Below are 18,569 nucleotides of genomic sequence, written 5' to 3' on the forward strand. Positions count from 1 at the left end.
ATACAGAAGGCAAGTTTTTGCTTTAAAAAGAAATCAAATTCAGTCCCCTTGAAAGATATTACAGGCCTAATTATTAGAAACCAATTAAATGTTAAGAAAAACCACTTAATCCTAAATGCTTTAATGGATTTTACAAATTGGACCTATTAAATAATTTAGGATTCATTAAAGTTTTAATTTTATCCAATAGAATTAAATACACTGAACTTTGCCTGTCTCCTTTGGGTTTCATCAAGCATCAGATTGGATGGGAAGGAAACTAGAAGAGTCAGGAGTCCTGGGTTCAGGTCTCATCACTGCTGTGATCTCAGACAAAGACGTCATTTGTAAATGTTGGCTTATCTTTCAATCCCAAAGGATCTTTTTAAAGACTGAGTAAAAGTGGGTGGAACTGCTCTGACAGCTGTACGGAGACAATCTCACCACATGCTATTTATTTACTATTATTTATTGCCCTCCTGGCAATGAAGAGAAGGCATTAATCACAGGTCTCTCCACTGCAAGCTGAGGGGATCACATCCCAATAGCTGCAAGCATCCTGCGATCAGCCAGACTCCAGTGATCCTCTGCTCAGCAGGTTGTGCAAAGATGTCCAGGTGTTCTTGTCCCCAGTCAGGTGCTCTTTTAGACAATAAGAGAAAATTGGACTCACTGGTTTGAGAACCACGATTCTGTAGCTCATACTCTACATATACTTAGTGTAGCTGCCATACAAAATCTCATAAAATCATTTCCTGATTTTATGTAGTCTTGGAAATTCTAGTCAGCCATGTGGTTTAGGGTTTCTTTTAAATTCAAATAATGGCTGTGATGAATTTATCCTGAATTATTTATATCTTGACCCCCTTTTAACCACAATATCAGGGTGTTTCAACATAGGGTGGCCCTTATCCTTTTCCCACCCTATTTTTTAATGTATTTTTATCAATTCTAGAGGGAGATAGAAACATTAATGATGAGAATCATTGATCAGCTGCCTCCTGCTTGCCCCACACTGGGGATCCAGCCCACAGCCCAGGCATGTGTCCTGAGCAGAAATTGAACTGTGACTTCCTGGTTCATAGGTCAACACACAATCACTGAACCACACTGGCGAGGCTCCCCACCTTGTTTTCTTTAAAACACACTCGCGCGCGCACACACACACACACACACACAAAACCAAAACTGTCTTCACTTGCTTAATCAGCTCTATTAAAATTGTGTCCCTAACACAGGACTTTCTTGATTCAACCCTTCCACCTGAACAGGAAACATACCCCACAACAGCACCAAATAACAGGTGCTAGGAAAGCAGCAATAAAATGGGGGAAAGTCACCCAGAAGAACAAGTTTTGCTGAGTGCACTAAGTATGGTACGTACTATCATCAACCAAGTCGCTCAGGGCATTCCTCCTAGTTTTCTTGTAATGTCCTTGCAAAGGAAGGCTGCTGTAATACAGTATAATAAATAATAAAAATATGAGGAGCAGGCACAAGGAGGCTAAGCAACTGGCCTGGGGTCATAGGTAAACAGTGTAGAAAACTCGGAATTAAAGGTAAGTATCCCAATTATGGGGAAACCCTCCAACTTGCTGTCCTAAGGACAATTTATAAAAAATGCAAAATTACTTTGTCTTTTGGGCTGAGAATGCTATTGAGTCTAAAGCCATTAGCTCAGCATTTAAGACATGAATCGCTGATGGCATGACAGTTATGTCAAAACCTACAGGTATCTCTTTGAAAGTATTGTTCTTTTTACAAATAACTTGGTTAAGATTTGGGAACTTTTGATTAAAAATGTGTTTGGGAGAGAACATCTGTAAGGTTTCAGTTTATGGACCAACAACTGTTTGGCCAGAGTGGGGAAGATTGTGTCCCTATATGACCACCTATTTTTTTCTCTTCTGCTCACCCAGTATCTTACCTGCCATGCTTCACTGACTATATTCCAAAAAACCAACCTCTTCTTCTAAATTATTTGTCACTGTTGGAAATTTTGCCATATTTTATCAACTCCCTTTTCTTACATAAGAAAACACTAGATACTTGGAATATACAAGACAGCCCCCTCCATTCAACCTTAGCTCTACTTTTCCCCTTTTCTTTCCATTTGCACCTTCAAATTTACCTACTAAGGCCGTGGTCAGCAAATTCCAGCTCTTTGGCCCCTTGAGTGTGGCTCTTCCACAAAATACTATGGCCTGGGTGAGTCCATTTTGAAGAAGTGGTGTTAGAAGTTTAAAAAATTTGTCTCTCAAAAGAAATTTCAATCTTTGTACTGTTGATATTTGGCTCTGTTGACTAATGAGTTTGCCGACCACTGTACTAAGGTGTCTACTGTCCTTGTAACAGAAATCTTTTATCCTGAGTGATCTCTTTTCTAGTCATATTTACTCTCCATTTCTTATGCATCTCAATGCTGCTGTCAAAAACAATTTCCTAAAGACCAAAACATTAATACTGGTTACATAATGATTATAGATTTGTATAATAGTACTGTGATCTTATTATTTAAAATTAGGCCTTACCATTTGAAATAAGCACTAAAGTATTTATAGATAAAATATAATCACTGGGATTTGTTTGGGAAAAAATCTGAGAAGGGTGGATGGAAAATGGATGGAACCAGATAGGCCATGGGTGTTGGGTCTGGTTTAGTACGTACATTGAGAGATTATATACCTATTTTAATATTCCCCACAATAAAAAGACAAAGTTTTCTCTCTTCACTTGCTAGTTTAGGCTACTCTCATAAGAGCTAATGAAATATGTAGATGATTTGCCATTAAAATGGTGCTACAAAACCCAATACCAAAATACACTATATACTACTGCTACTTGTATTAGTAATAGTCACCATTTATTTACTCTGTACTAGGCTACTAGGCACTGTTACATAGATGGCATTTTTAAGATGAGCTTACCAGGTAGTTATCACCAAAGGCTCAGAGAGGTTAAAAAAGCTTGCCCAGCCGAAACGGTTTGGCTCAATGGATAGAGCCTCGGCTTGGGGACTGGAAGGTCCCAGGTTCGATTCCAGTCAAGGGCATGTACCTTGGTTGCGGGCATATCCCCAGTAGGGGGTGTGCAAGAGGCAGCTGATCGATGACTCTCTCTCATCGATGATTCTAACTCTCTATCTCCCTTCCTCTGTACAAAATCAATAAAATATATTAAAAAAAAAAAAAAAAAAAAAAAAAGCTTGCCCAGAATCATCAGGATGGAAATAAACTCTCTGAATGTTCACTAACTGTTCCGAATATGAAGAAAATAATGATTCCCACAAAAACTCAAACACAGTGCTCACATCCATAATGATGTACTTCATTTCCAAATTACCATAAACCATCAGGTAGATTTGGCCAAAGACAAGGTTGAACTCAGTTTATATTTACCTAGTTAAGTCAATACTTGATGGACTTACAATTTTTATTTGCATTTACAATGAAATCAAGTATAAAGCTAGCTGATTGCAAAGAGTCACTATTTACAGCCACAATTGAAGGGGAGGGAGGTAGCACAGTTTAAAGGCAGCAGGTTTAGCTTTAAGACAGCTGGTTCAGCCTCCTTAAAATAAAACCATGTACAATCATGGCAATCTGGCCCTAAAAGTGATAACAATCAATCCCCTATGTTAGAGCAACGAATCCTGAACAATTCATAAACATACATGAAATGTAGGAATTACTTTATATCTTAAATCAGTTTGCAAAGTTTTATGCAATTGTGGATTGTATTACAGAAACAGTTCCTTAAAATTGCCAATATTGTTTCCTTAATGGAACCACTGCATTCCTGAAAGCACATGCATTTTTACAACTTATTAATAATGGCTTTTACGAAACAATGGATTATTTTCCTCTGGAAAAATACTTATATTCCAGGAAATAAAACTTCTTAAGAATGCCTACTTAAGGAGCAAACTTTTTTTTTTCTCCAGTTAGTGCAACCTGCTGGCTTTTAAAAAAAGGGTTTCTTTGGCATGAAAGTAAAACATAGGAGACATACAAATCTTTGCAGTTTTAAATGAACAAATGAAAGTACACACTTTCTGGAACACAAATCGAACTAAATAAGATTATTTGCTGAAAAAAAGAAAAAGAAAAACCTCAATCAAGGGGGCAAGGAAAGGCTACTAGTATAGGACGTTTTGAAAAAATTGATTCACCGCATAACAAATACCATAAGCAATGTCTTTATACAATTTCTTTAAAAGCCAGGTCCTTCCCCTAGCATATGGTAAATTATTTTATTTACAAAAACATACATACAGATTCTCAGGAAATTGAGGTATCAGAAAATTCAGATATAGTCATACAGCAAAAGAGGTAGTCATGAAAATCCATTAACTAAAAATGAGCTTATTTCTTAGCACTTTAAAAACCTTACATTATAACCTCTGTATTGTTTACATTTTTAAAAGTAGAAGGTAGATTTTGGCACTTTGGTGGTCTGTTATTCCTCCATCTTTTTCCTAAGAAGGTTAAACAGTGATTGCTCTCAACAGAACATGTGCTCTGAGCTTTTTCCCAGCAGTGTTTTCAGGCTGTACCAGGCCTGGCACTCTAGTCCTTTTGATGAATCAGTTATTAGATGACCAGCTTGAACCAAGGGTGACACACCATGGCCAGAGAACACAAAAAATTAATCTGATTCTTTCAGAATCAAAAACACTTGCCTTTGGATCCACATGATCTTCCAGTATTTAAAAATATATGATCTTCCTCACGTTTGGATATAATCACCAGTAATGAGAAATCGACCTCAGTTAGAGGTCAAAGAATTTCAAATTAATCTAAAATGAGAAATTATTAGGCTAAACTACAATACTTAAAATGTCTTAATGCTAACAATATGACAATCTCATCAGAAAACCAATTTTTGGGATTTGAATTTGTGCATCTCTGCAACTCCAAGAACTTCCAAATAATAGCTGGAAAGGGCTACTTTCCTCAGAAGCACTACATCATAACATGGGCAGAGAGAGTGGTGGTCAGTCAGAAACTGCTTTAATGAAATAGATTGTCAACATAAACAGTGCAGGTATACTCTTTTGCTCATAGGTAATTTTCAATCATGATCCTCGTTTCATATTTCAGTAGATAACCTGGTCTTAAAACTCCTATTCAAAAAATGCTTTCCTCAGCTTTTACTGCTTATTATCTAAAGCTATGTTGTCCAATACAGTAGCCACTAGCCACATGTAGCTATTTAAATTTCGGTTGACTAAAAATTCACTCTTTATGGGCTCAAATACCTACATGTTACTGGGTGCTAGCATATTGGAGAACATGAAGAACATTCTTACCATTACAAAAAGTGCTATTAGCACTGATCTGAAGAAAGTGCAGTGTGCCATCCGCTTCTGAGACTTTTCAAACTGATCTTTTAAAAAAGTTGTTTAAAAGCATCACTATATTTCTCTGCTACAGGTTAATACTGATCTCTGTTCATAGGTGTGAAAGAACAGTATCAAATTTCTGGTCATTGTATGAAGTATTTAAAGTGCCATGTGAGGCCCTAGTAAAACATGAACTCAGATATTTTCAAAACATGACTATAAAAAGTAATTGAAGGCCGAAACCAGTTTGGCTCAGTGGATAGAGCGTCGGCCTGCGGACTGAAAGGTCCCGGGTTCGATTCCAGTTAAGGGCACGTACCTTGGATTTGGGCACATCCCCAGTGGGGGGTGTGCAAGAGGCAGCTGGTCGAAGTCTCTCATCGATGTTTCTCTCTATCCCTCTCAATTCCTCTCTGTGTAAAAATCAATAAAATACATATATATTTTAAAAGTAATTGAAGAGATTTGGTATACATGATGAAATTTAGCAGTCATGATTGAAACAGACCTCTTCTATTAATATCCATAAATCTTGATGAAAGCATAAATACCATTTAAAGTTTCTCACAAGAATGGGATAAAAAGCCCTTTACATAATGCTCTATTTTGCTCTGATGTCTCGATATGGGTAAAAAAAAAAAAAAAAAAAAAAAAAAAAAAAATTACTTAAATACAAAAAATGGGAAATTGAAATAAAAACCATCTTAGGAATAAAGTGCTATGAAACAAGGACTAAAGAAGTTTCGGTTTAATATGCTCATTTGTATTGTCATCTGATATATGAGATGATTAACTTTGAATATTTCCAGGAAATTTAAATTCATGTTGCTATTTTTCTAATTTATTTGTCAGAACACAAATAAGACATAACTGTATATCACTTCTTCCAAATAACTCTGAGATGAGAGGCAGAAAGTGGGGAACAGAGTAGATTGCTTGGTTTTTTTCTTAGTAAGTAAAACAACTCAATCATAAAATGCACACAGCTGTATCTAAAAGAAAAATGCAAACACAACGTAACCATACTTTATTTGACTGCATCTTATTTAGACAGCTTGCACATTTAAATCCCATTAAATCTCTCTCTCCAAAAGGATATGGGACAATAGGAGAAAATTATGCAGCAATATCCAGTCATCAAACAGCAGTCCAATATTTTGAGATACACGTGATATTTTATACTCAACTCATATCTGACGTCAATATAATTTATAGTTATGTTTTTACAAACCTGAAAGCCCTGTAACATTTTAGCACTCATTTTAGTGATGTCATGGTGCATTGAAAAGTAACTCTGATGCACTACCAATTTGCTTTTATTATATCTATGCCCCTGAAAAGTGATGAATTTCATGATTCGTAGACACCATAATATACACATCCAGTCTTATACATGTCAGCCAATACCATAACACAGGGCAAGGTAAAGTTAAAACATGTGACAAACAAACTCCTTTACAAAGATTTGTCAAGCAAGTGGAGAGGGTGATTCGGGGAAGAGGCAGAAAATATTAACCAAATTTTTAATATTTTTTCTTATTTTAATTTTGCTGGCTTCAACTTCAAAAACTATTGTCTGATTACTGACCTGTGGATTACTCTTGAATAGTTTTATTTTAACATAATGGAAATTGTAATCAGTCCACACATCAAAAATGGTAGTATACCCGTTAGCTTCTTCAATACTAACATATATAGCTTCATGGTAGCTTGTATAAAAAATGTTCAGCAATATTAACTGCCAAACCAGTGTCAGTGGATAGCACAGTCAGTCTTAAAGAGGCAGCACCCCTTTAAAAGAAAGTTGCACCAATTTTGCTCAGGTTTAGCCAAGTGAACTCACTCATCCATTTTAAATGGAATTTTTTAATTATTCAAGAAAAATAAAAGCCCAATATCAAAAAGTAAATTAATGTTTGATTCCTTTTAATTGAAATAGAAATTAATTTTGGTTATCATGTTAGAAGTTAAAATTTTAGTCTACTTAAGTAAACAATTTTTGCATACTCAATTAAAGACATAAAGTAGACACTGTTATTTAACCTAAACTAGTCAAACAATAATAACTACCATATGACTTTTTATCACATGACTATGGTCATATTTATAAATACCCAGTCAATTTGGCAAAACTTAGTCAATTCAGAGGGGAAGGGTCAGTAGTAATGGTTTCATTGACAACCTGCCAAAAACATAATTGTTGAACTGAAAATCCAGCATGTGTCTACTTTAGAACTGTCCCCTTCTGTGAGTCAAGCAAATGTATGTTCGTCAATAATCATTACCTATGAACCAGCAAGTCAAATATAAAGTGGTGAGAGAAAATCTGGTGATGTAAGTACTGTACTGTTTTTCTTTTTGGTTCAGTTCCCTCCATATTATAAATAACAAGAAGTATCACAATTGGTAATCCTCTAAATGCTAGAGCCCACCCAAATGAAGTTTGACCAAAATGATACTCAAAATGGTCAACTGAAAAGCTGAATATTGTGTGGTTATATTTTAATGTCACCAGTATTCTGCCCATTAAACTTTCAAGAGCAATATAAAATAGAAAGAAAAAGGTTTCTTTAATAATAAGGAACTATAAATGATCCCACCAGCAGAAAGATTTATTTTCACCAAATCTGTTTATCTTTATTTTAAAAGTACTTGTTATCATGTTCACTTTCAAGACATTACACTGAGCAAAGAGCAGCTTTCCTTTAAAAAAAAAAAATAATAATAAAAAGGACAACAAACTTTCCTGAAAGGGGGCTTTTACCAACTGTTAATGGAGGTAGGGTTTTAAAAAAATACAGTAATCATAGTCATAAAATAAAATTCAAACCAAATACTAGAGAAGTAAAGCATATCCAAATGAAAGAGAAAAAAAAAAGCATAGATTCCTATAAAACATTTTTCACAGAGAATGAATTTTTTTTCCCATGGGTACCTAGGTTTTCCAGCTAAATAAATTATCCATCACAGGTTTCCTGTGATGGATAATTTATTTTAAAATTTGTTATAGTGCACAGACTGGCCAAAACACAACTTAACTTATGAGCATAGTGATGGCTATTGAAAACCCGTAAGAACTCATTCCAAAAAAAAAATTCCAATTCTCACTTTTGTTTTTCTAGGAACTAAGCAAAGTTGCCCCAAGCATTTGCTCAAATAAGTGGAAAGTAAATAAAATCGGTTTAAAGTGGATACAATGCACCTTAAAAGACCAAGAACCAAAAGTGAAACATTTCAAGAAATGAAAGCAATGTGAGTCCTAATCAAGTGGGAAAAAACTTCCACCTACATTGTAAAAGCTGTTCTTCACAGCTTAGCAATAATTTTGATTAAATAAAATCATATCAGTTTACATTAATTTTCTATTCTTTTCCAAAAATTCCCTCTCTCTCAAGAAAAAAGTGCATCCAAAACCCAGCAATTCCCAGCTCCACCAACTTTCTCATCCCCTTTGGAGCCATTTCTCAAAGATTTTCCGAGTAAATTCAACTTCTATTCTGTAAAGTAAACCACTCTGTCACTCACCTGGAAAAAGTATCCAAATTATAAAATCTGAAATAATTTATTATCAAATTTAGAATTTAAATTAAAAAAAAAGTTTGCTTGCAAAGGCCTTAAAAAAAGAAAAGAAAAAGGTAGCATGCATTAAAAAACTAGAGATGAGGACAAATATACTTATCTACACAAACACTGGCAGAAGCAATTTAATTGTTATCTTTACTCATTGTAAGACATAACCAACCCTAAATTTTTCATTCACTAATCACTGAGGTACCAATATTCAAGAATAGAAAATTTAATATTGAAAAAAATAAAACCTAAAATTGAAGCTTTCCCCCCTACCTCCTTCAGAAAACTATGGCAGGTTTTATGTGAAATGTTAGTCTACTTAGAGATTTTTACAATCTACATTGGCTTTTTTAAGGAACAAAAATCATGTTCCACTTACTGGTTCTGTGGTAAAATGATCACTTTGTTATTAATTACATTGTCAGCAGACTTTTGCAAATGAACAAACAAATCTTGGCAATCAACTGGCACATCTTGTTGGTACCAAAAAAACTCTTTAAGTTTAAAACAATCTCTTTTAATTCAGAACAAATGCGCCATGCCAAAGTGCAACAAATGTTGTGCGACACTCAATGAGACACTGACAGATAAGAACTGCATGGAAATTACTAAATCCACCTGCAAAGCAATTCTGTACAAATTGCATTGCATGCAAAGGTCGATTCTGAGTGGTTGGAGAGTTGTTTCTTGATGTCAGTTTCTCAACGCAGCCATAATTTAAGTCGCAGTGCATCAACTCCATTTAAATAGTATCTGAACAGCCTCTTATCTCGAACAAAACCAAGATTTTCATAAAGTTTCAAAGCAGACTTATTCGTTATTTCTGTTTCCAAAACAACCTTCAAAAAATAAGAAAACCTAAGTTATAATGTTATATATTTGAAACTAATTTACAATTTCATAATTTGACAAAGCACTTATAAACAATTAGATCAAATATTTTTAAAAAAAACATACCATACTTTTTAAAAATTGATAGCTAAAACAGTAATTATTAAACACATCCAGAAAAAACAACAACACACACACACACACACACACACACACACAAAAGTCATCAAAAGTTTAATAATTCTTTTTGGGGAGAAAGAGGGTGGAAACACTGAAACATGTTCTGCTCTACTGATTTTTGTGATATTTAGAATTTTTAGTAATGAAAATGTTTCAAACTAAGACAAAGATAAATTATTTCCGTGTGGATAATAATAGCGTGACAAAAAGATGGAAAGAACAAAAAAAATCAATGGTTTAGAACCATGGTCGGAAAACTGAAGCTTGCGAGCCACATGTAGCTCTTTGGCCCGTTGAGTGTGGCTCTTCCACAAAATATCACTCGCCTGGGCAAATCTATTTTGAAGAAGTGGCATTAGAAGAAGTTTAAAAAATTTGGCTCTCAAAAGAAATTTCAATTGTTGTACTGGTGATGTTTGGCTCTATCGACTAATGAGTTTGCCGACTACTGGTTTAGAAAATAAATCAGTATTTGAAAGTGTTCACAATGACCTCCAACTCCTATATTTTTTTTCTTTTTAAATAACTACAAGTATTTTACTGTATTTGTGTATGTAAAGAACAAGATTAAATATTAATCCTAATATATAAAAAGCCAGAGGCCATCACGACTGAACGGATGACCAAACAGCAGGCTGTGTGGGGCAACCAGGCCAGTAGGGGGGTTATTGAGGGAAAACCAAACGACTGAACAGCAGGCTGCGTGGGGCAATCAGGCCAGCAGGGAGAGCAACTGGGGGTGAGCAAGTTGGCATGGGGGGCAGTTAAGAACAATCAGGCTGGCAGCAGGGGAGGAGGGTAGGGAAAGAGGAGGCAGTTAGGGGCGATCAAGCAGGCAGGCAGGTGAGTGGTTAGGAGCCAGCGGTCCCAGATTGTGAGAGGAATGTCCAATTGCTGGACATCACCCGAGAGGGCCCGGACTGAAGAGGGTACAGGCTGGGCTGAGAAGACCCCCCCAGTCCCATGTGTGAATTTTGTGCACCGTGCCTCTAATCTATTTATAACTTTGTCTCATATGCAGGAAGCTTTCCTTATACAATAAACACTCAAAACAATAGGTTCACATGCTTGTTGGAGTGCCATATTTTCATTAATTTGTCATCATTTATCCCAATGAGAACTACCATACTTGTCTAGAGTCCAAACCAGAGTCTGCAAACTGCAGCCCTTGGGTCAAATGTGCCATGTCTGTTTTTGTAAATAAAGTTTTATTGGAACACACCCAAGGCCATTTGTTTACATGAGGTTTATGGCTGCTTTCTCCATTTACAAAGACAGAAATGAGTAGATGCACCACAGATCTATGGTCCATAAAACCTAAAATATTTACTACTTGGCATTTTGCAGATAAAATTTGCTGAATTTAGACCAAAGGTACCCAAACTTTAGTGTACCTGGAGGGCTTGTTTAAAAAAATTGCTCAGCCCCAACCCCAAAGTTTCTGAGTAGGTTTGGGGTGGGGCCCAAGAATGTGTACTTTTTAAAATTGCCAGATGATGCTGGTCAGGGGGCTAAATACAACACTTTAAACAGAAAAACACATAAAGTATTATTGCCTTTCTGGGTCTTTTTTAATATTACTGTAGCAAAGGCCCTGACGATGATACTTTTGAAAAAAATTATATGATTTTCTTTCCTTAATTTATTTTACCTTCCTCTCCCAAAACATCCTTTATCCCACCCTACCAACTTTTATATTCATAGTTCTAGTGCTTTTTTATTGATTCTAAACCTACCTCATTGAGAATTATCAACACAGTGAGCCATGATTACTGTCAGGATGTTATAACCCTCAGGTATTTAGAGTGGGATTAAAAAGGCAAAATATCATTAAACAAAGGCCCAAGTGAAGAAGTCTTTGAGCATGTTCCTATTCTACCTCAAGGTATCAAAAAATCTAATTAGAATTCAAACAAAATTGAAATTAAGAACAGACTGTACCTCAACTCATCATATCTAATAATTAAACTCATGATTAACTCCTCCTCCATGATCCCATATGTCAGTAACAAGATATCCATCACAATAATGCCTCAAACCTGAAGCCTAGGAACCATCCTAGAACCTCTTTCCTTTCCACCCTCCTACTATGTCCAAGCACTGAGTATTTCCATTTTCTCTCTTAAACCTCTCTCAAACTGGTCCGCTTCTTTCTATCCTCATTAATAACACTCTAGTCTGAGCTGCCATCAACCTTTACTGTAAGTATAAGAGCTTCCTAACTCAAAAATCTCCCATTCTCTAAGTAGTGTTAGTTCCCTGCTTGTCCTCAAGATAAAGTCCGTAAATTAAAAATAATCTAAAGAAACTTAAAAGTCCCCTCAAAATTTGGTTTCTACCTACCTTGCAAACTTTGTTTCTCCCGTTGTTCTCCATAATCAACACTAAACTTTCAGTTTCTGTTATCTACTGAGATCTTTCCTACCTTAAACCTTCACATAATCTGTTTTCTCTATTTAGAAGTATGCTCTTCCTACCCTACTTGCTTTTGGCCTTGTCACTTCCAGACTGAATCAAGTATATCCCTTTCTTGTTATACAACCTCACAGCACTTTGCACCACTCCTTATTCCATTGCATTCTCATCTAACATTTGATAAGTATGTCATTTCTATTAGTTGGTGAGCCCAACAATGGCTGTGATTATGGATGGGTACCTCCTTCACAGCTATTTCCTCTGCATCTAACACACTGCCTGACATATAGAAATATCTTAAATATTTATTAGTTGTATACATTCTCAGCACCTTTTTATTATATAAATATTAAACAAACGGACTGCCAAGCTTTTAAATGACCAGAGTGCTTAAAGAGAAAGCATAATCTTAAGATAATTACTTATGCAATTAAGTCATAGAAGCAAATCACATGCTAAATACAAACTTATAAAAGATCTAGAAAGCAAGTAACAGTTAAGGATCATGAGAAAATTTTCCCAAGAAGGCCTAAAATAATAGTTGTATAGCAAACATATATATTTTTTTAAATATAGTTTATTGATTTTTTTAGAGAGAGGAAGAGAGAGGGATAGAGAGCTAGAACATCGATGAGATAGAATCACCGATGAGCTGCCTCCTACACACCCCCCACCGGGGATGTGCCCGCAAGCAAGGTACATGCCCTTGACCAGAATCGAACCCGGGACCTTTCAGTCCACAGGCTTACGCTCTATCCACTGAGCCAAACCGGTCTTGGCAGCAAACATATTTCTTTAAGTTAAAAAGGAGACACATCTCTCCGCTCTTAAAAAAAACATAATTTAATGGCTAATTATTTTGTATCTATATACAATCTGGTAATTTTATGTTGTATACTGAAGTAGGTAGATAGATAGATAAGATAGATAGACAGACAGACAGACAGACATGATAGATAGAATTTTTTAAAAGTAATATAGGCCACATAACACTCCAGTCTGGTCAGTACAAGTTTTCAGTTTTGAATAATTAACTTGGGTAATTCTTAGAATTCTGTTTTAGGCCAGCACTTAAACAACTAAATTACAACTAAAATGTTAAATCAAAACAGCATGAGAAGCAATGAAGCTGCAAAAACACAAAACTTGGAACTGATCTCACAGAAATAAAAAAGAGTGACAGTTTTAATAAAATAGCTAATATTTATCAAAGGCTTACTAAATGTTATGGAAAGCATTTTACATGCATTTATCATTATGGTATTTTCACAATAACCCTATAAATAATTATTATTTTTCTCTAATTTACAAATGAATGAAACTCAGAGCCAGTCTCTTAACCTGAACTACAACTTAATAGTATTCACTCTTCTATACCTCCCATGATTGATTTTCAAAGTAAAAATAATGCAGCAAATGGAAACTCTAAAATATTATAACATGATGAAGGAGATCCAAGTCCATGTTCATTAATATTTGGCAATCTAAAATAATGAAAACATCTGCAGCTAACTACGGCTACATAAATATAAACTGAGGTGTTGAATTACATAGAAAAAGAATTTCACAAAGGGCTAACCTTTGTTAAAATAGAGTCTCTCAGCACACTCACAGTTTCTAAACAGATATTATGTATTATTGATTCAATAGAAAATGTTAGAAAAAAAGTAACTCCTTTTAAATACTTAATCACTTATATTCTTGTATTAAAAGACAATCTGGGTTTATACTGGAAATTCACTATAAAACTATTCTTTTAGTACACATTATGGGAGTATTACATTGGCAGCCAATGGATAATAAGGTTATTTGGTCCTAAAGAAACTTGGCAGTTGAATTCTACTTAACAGAAAAAAGGGATTACAGTGAACTTCTACGGATTCTCTTCACAACAAACCACTGTTAGAATATGCCAAACTATTACAGATTAGAAAGCCCTTTTTAATATTATAGGGTGGACGCTCCTAGAGGGAGGATAGGCTTGTTCACTGCTAGAACCTAAGCACTAGCTCACAGGCTACTTACACTGATACTGCTGAATGAACACCTTTATTGCTCTTCATAACATTCCTTTAAGATCAGAATTACCATGACATTGCATAGACAGAGAGAAATTGTTAAAAGTTAAATGACTTGCCTACAATCACATGACTATATTAAGTGATATGATAGCACATGGATCTGGAAGCTGGCTTTTCATACCCAGTTCTTTAATTAGGCTAAATTATTCAACCAAAAATCCTTACAGGTTTAAATAACTCCATTTTCTCTGTTCTTTACCTAGAAAATACGGTAGCAGCCCCATAAGCCAAAATATTTTTCCAGTTAAACTAAAAATGTTAAATATATAATTATTAAACACAAAAACCTTAAAAGTCATCTTATACATTATCATAAGGTATATGTTATTTTGTTAGCATGTAACAGGTTTATTACAAGTTATTTAAATGAATTAAGCCACTGTTGGTGGGAATGTAAATTGGGACAGCCTTTCTGGAAAACAGTATGGAGGCTCCTCAAAAAATTTTAAAAAAAGAACAATCATATGATCCAGCAATCCCACTTCTGGGTATATATATCCAAAAAAACTGAAATCAGGATCTCAAAAAGATATTTGCATTCCCATGTCCATTACAGCATTATTCACAATAGCCAAGATATGAAAACAACTTAAATGACATAAAAAAATTTAATGAATGAAAAAAAAGTGTCATATATACAATGGAATACTTTTTTTAGCCTTAAAAAAAAATCCTGCCATTGTGTCAACATGAATGAACCTAGAGGACAGTATGGTAAGTAAATTACATCAGACATAAAAAGACAAATACTGTATGATCTCACTTATATGTGGAAACTAAAAACAGTGAAACTCATAGAAGCAGAGGGTAGATTGGTACTTTCCAGGACCTGAGGGGAGGGGAAAACGGAAAGATGTTAGTCAACTAAAAATACTTTAAGGTCACATACTCTGCACTTACAATCCTTTAAGAAATTTTGATTCCAGTGTATTCTCATCATATAATTTAGTACTAAATATTAGTATCATGGTAATTATACCCTAAGTCTAAAAGTAATTTTGAAATTTAAATTTCAAGATGTGATTTCAAAGACAACTATAGCTTAAAAAGTAAAACACTGTTCATCAGGCTGATCAATCACCTGCCTCATTCTACATTATTTCATAAAAAGTACATGAAAGGAATGGCCACCATGTGGGTTATTTTAGGTACACAAGTCCTAGTTTAAAAAATCATATTTTAGAAAACACAAACCAAAGATGCTTAAACAAGCAGCCACTACAAGTTTGTCAGCCAAAACACGAGGTGTAACCAAATTTAAGCCAGATCAACAATATGGGCAATGTATATCTTATTCATGAAGCAATGAATCCACTCATTTCTTTTTTTTGATGTGGTTTTAGTGAGTTTTAAATATATGAAAACAAAAACAATCTTTAGCTAAGCTATTTTAACATGTCTAATTCTGATAAAAAAAAGTTAGTAAAGTCATCTGGCGTGGGTGGCTCAGGGGTTGAACCTATGAACCAGGAAGGAGGTCAGGGTTCAATTCCCAGTTGGGGCACATGACTGGGTTGCAAGTTTCATCACCATTAGGGGGCAAGCAGGGGGCAGCCAATCAATGTCTCTCTCTCATCATAGATGTTTCTAACTTTCTCTCCTTCTCCCTTGTTTTTTGAAATCAATAAAAATATATTTTTTTTTAAATTAGGAAAGTCATGTAAGAGGAAATAAAAATATCTATTAGACCAGGAGAGTATACATTATTATTTGAGCATAAACATATGAGCATTTCAACTTTGTGATTGCTAGCTTTGGTATAATTTACTCTGAATATATCTTAAAATGACAAATGGCAACCAAGAGCAATGTAAACATGACTCAAGATAACAATTCTGTAAACAGAATAGAAAGTAAAAACTAACCAATGTGCATACTAAGGGTTTATAAAAATTTCCATTTGTATCTGTTAATAGGTTTATATATTTGAAAGTATCTATTTTTATAAAATTTTAAAAAATAGTAGTAAAATTTTAAAAAAAATTTTTTTAAATAGTAGTACAAATTGAAATTTAAAACCCTTCTCATAATTTATCAAAATTCCTTAACACTTTAAAAAAATGGAAAGTTGTTATGAAATTAACATGTTGGTTATTTTATAACTGTTCACTGTATACTCAGAAAATTATAATTTCAAAGTTTTCATCAAAACAATTAATTATATACAAGACTATTTTTACATGTAATTTTGCTTTTACCAACAGGTACTGTAACAACTTAGTTAATCCTGCACATACATTTTTTTAATCTTACCATATACACAAATAAGTCAACTGTTGTAGCTAGAAAGGAGGTACAGATAAGATGATGGAAACGAAGAACTAATTATTCAACAAAGACTGGTTCAACAAAGTACATTTAAGAGCCATGTACTATACTCTACCATTGATGCCACACTAAGAATACAACAGTAAACAAGAAAAGGAATCTCTCTTCTCCTTAGTGGATAAAACACAAACTCTGTACAAGTAAATTTAAGTGAGTACAGTAGTCCCCCCCTTATCTGTGGGGGTATGTTCCAAGACCTCTAGTGGATTCCAGAAACCACAAATAGTACCAACCCTACATATACTGTTTTTCCTTATACATACACACCTATGATAAAGTTTAATTTATAACTTAGGCAACTTCTCAGGTAGAAGATTCATTCTTATTATAGACTAGAGGCCCAGTGCAAGACATTTGTGCATGGGTGAGGTCCCTATGCCTGGCTGGTGATCAGGGCCTACTGGAGCTGTCTTTCCCAGTCCCAATCAGGGCTGGGCCTGCCAGGGCCTGCTGGCTGCTGGACAGGGCCTGGAGACCTGCCAGCTGCGGGGAGGGATAAGGGGAGGTTGATTGTGGGAGCGCACTGACCACTGGCGGGGGAGACAGCTCCTGCATTGAGGGTCTGTCCCTTGGTGGTTAGTGCACATCATAGCGACTGGTCAACCGGTCATATGGGTCACTTAGGCTTGTATATGTCTTAGCAACCTCAACATACAATTTTTTTTCCTTTCCTTAGGTTGAGCGCTTTCACCTTTTCACTTAAAGGAAACACTTTTGGCTTCTCTTTGGCATATCCACATTACCAGCCTTACCACTCTTGTGTTTGGGGGCCATTATTAAGTAAAACAAGGGTAACTGGAATACAAGCACTGCAATAGTCAATCTGATAACCAACATGTTCTCGCTGTGGCACACATACACAGCGAGAACATGCTGGACAAGGGAGGATTCTGATGGAGCAGTACAACAACAGTGCAAGATTTCATCATGCTACTCAGAACTGCTGGCAATTTAAAATGCATGAATTGTTTATTTCTGAAATTTTTCATTTCATATTTTCAGAGCCTAGCTGAGCATGGGAAACTGTGAAACCACAGATAATTAGGGATTACTATATTACAAAAAGAAAAATAAAGAAAACCAAAAGAAGGTACATTGATTCTGTCCAGAAGGATTAAAGAAAACTAAGGAGCCGAAACTGGTTTGGCTCAATGGTAGAGCGTCGGTCTGCTGATTGAAAGGTCCCAGGTTCGATTCCAGTCAAGGGCATGTACATTGGTTGCAGGCACATCCCCTATAGGGGGTGTGCAAGAGGCAGTTGGTCAATGTTTCTCTCTCATCGACGTTTCTAGCACTCTATCTCTCTCCCTTCCTCTCTGTAAAAAATCAATAAAATATATTTCAAAAAGAAAAAGAAAACTAAGGAGTTGTTGATATTTTAATTGGGTATTAAAGACTGACAAGTATTTTAATAAGCAGAGGGGGAAGAAGAAGCTACTGGGTCAAGCAAATACATCAGTGAGAAAGTAGTTACAATGGAGTGGAAGGGAAGAATCAAAACGAGATGGGATCAAAAGACAATATAAAGTAGAACCAACAAATACACTACCATCAAAAAACAGAAGGGCCCAGCTGGTATGGCTCAATGGTTAAAGGTTGATCCAAGAACCAGGAGGTTATGGTTCAATTCCCAGTCAGGGCACATGCCCAGGGTGGGCTCAATCCCTTCCTCTCTAAAATCGATAGATAGATAGATAGATATGGGCTCAATCCCTTCCTCTCTAAGATAGATAGATAGATAGATAGATAGATAGATAGATAGATAGATAGATAGATAGATAGATAGGGTCGGCAACTAAGTAATTGCGGGTTTCACACATCTATGGCTTTAGTTGAATTTT

General features: G+C 35.3%; 1 protein-coding gene and 2 long non-coding RNA genes across 7 annotated transcripts in view; 1 reads left to right on the top strand and 2 right to left on the bottom strand.

Moving 5' to 3' along the window:
* Positions 1-433: 433 nt before the first annotated feature.
* The window catches only part of NAA30 (N-alpha-acetyltransferase 30, NatC catalytic subunit), a 30,337-nt gene continuing 12,201 nt past the window's right edge, over positions 434-18,569 (bottom strand). The window contains exon 4 of one of the 5 annotated variants that reach the window (XM_036435566.2): positions 434-622. In XM_036435566.2, coding sequence (XP_036291459.1) covers positions 545-622 — 78 coding nt within the window. In that variant the 3' untranslated portion in view covers positions 434-544. Of the gene's footprint in view, positions 623-6,335; positions 9,733-18,569 lie in introns of those variants that run through there. The other 4 variants (XM_036435583.2, XM_036435557.2, XM_036435573.2 and 1 more) reach the window with 4 other exon arrangements.
* Positions 4,409-4,870, bottom strand: LOC123652154. Its single transcript, XR_006741319.1, has 2 exons — positions 4,712-4,870; positions 4,409-4,449 (listed from the first exon to the last, which is right to left on the bottom strand). It is a non-coding gene; the product is annotated as an uncharacterized LOC123652154 (long non-coding RNA).
* On the top strand, positions 5,426-5,822 carry LOC118717472. Its single transcript, XR_004987490.1, has 2 exons — positions 5,426-5,548; positions 5,776-5,822. It is a non-coding gene; the product is annotated as an uncharacterized LOC118717472 (long non-coding RNA).

This window comes from Pipistrellus kuhlii, unplaced genomic scaffold, assembly GCF_014108245.1.
Source record: "Pipistrellus kuhlii isolate mPipKuh1 unplaced genomic scaffold, mPipKuh1.p scaffold_m20_p_1, whole genome shotgun sequence".
Classification (NCBI taxonomy): Eukaryota; Metazoa; Chordata; class Mammalia; order Chiroptera; family Vespertilionidae; genus Pipistrellus; species Pipistrellus kuhlii.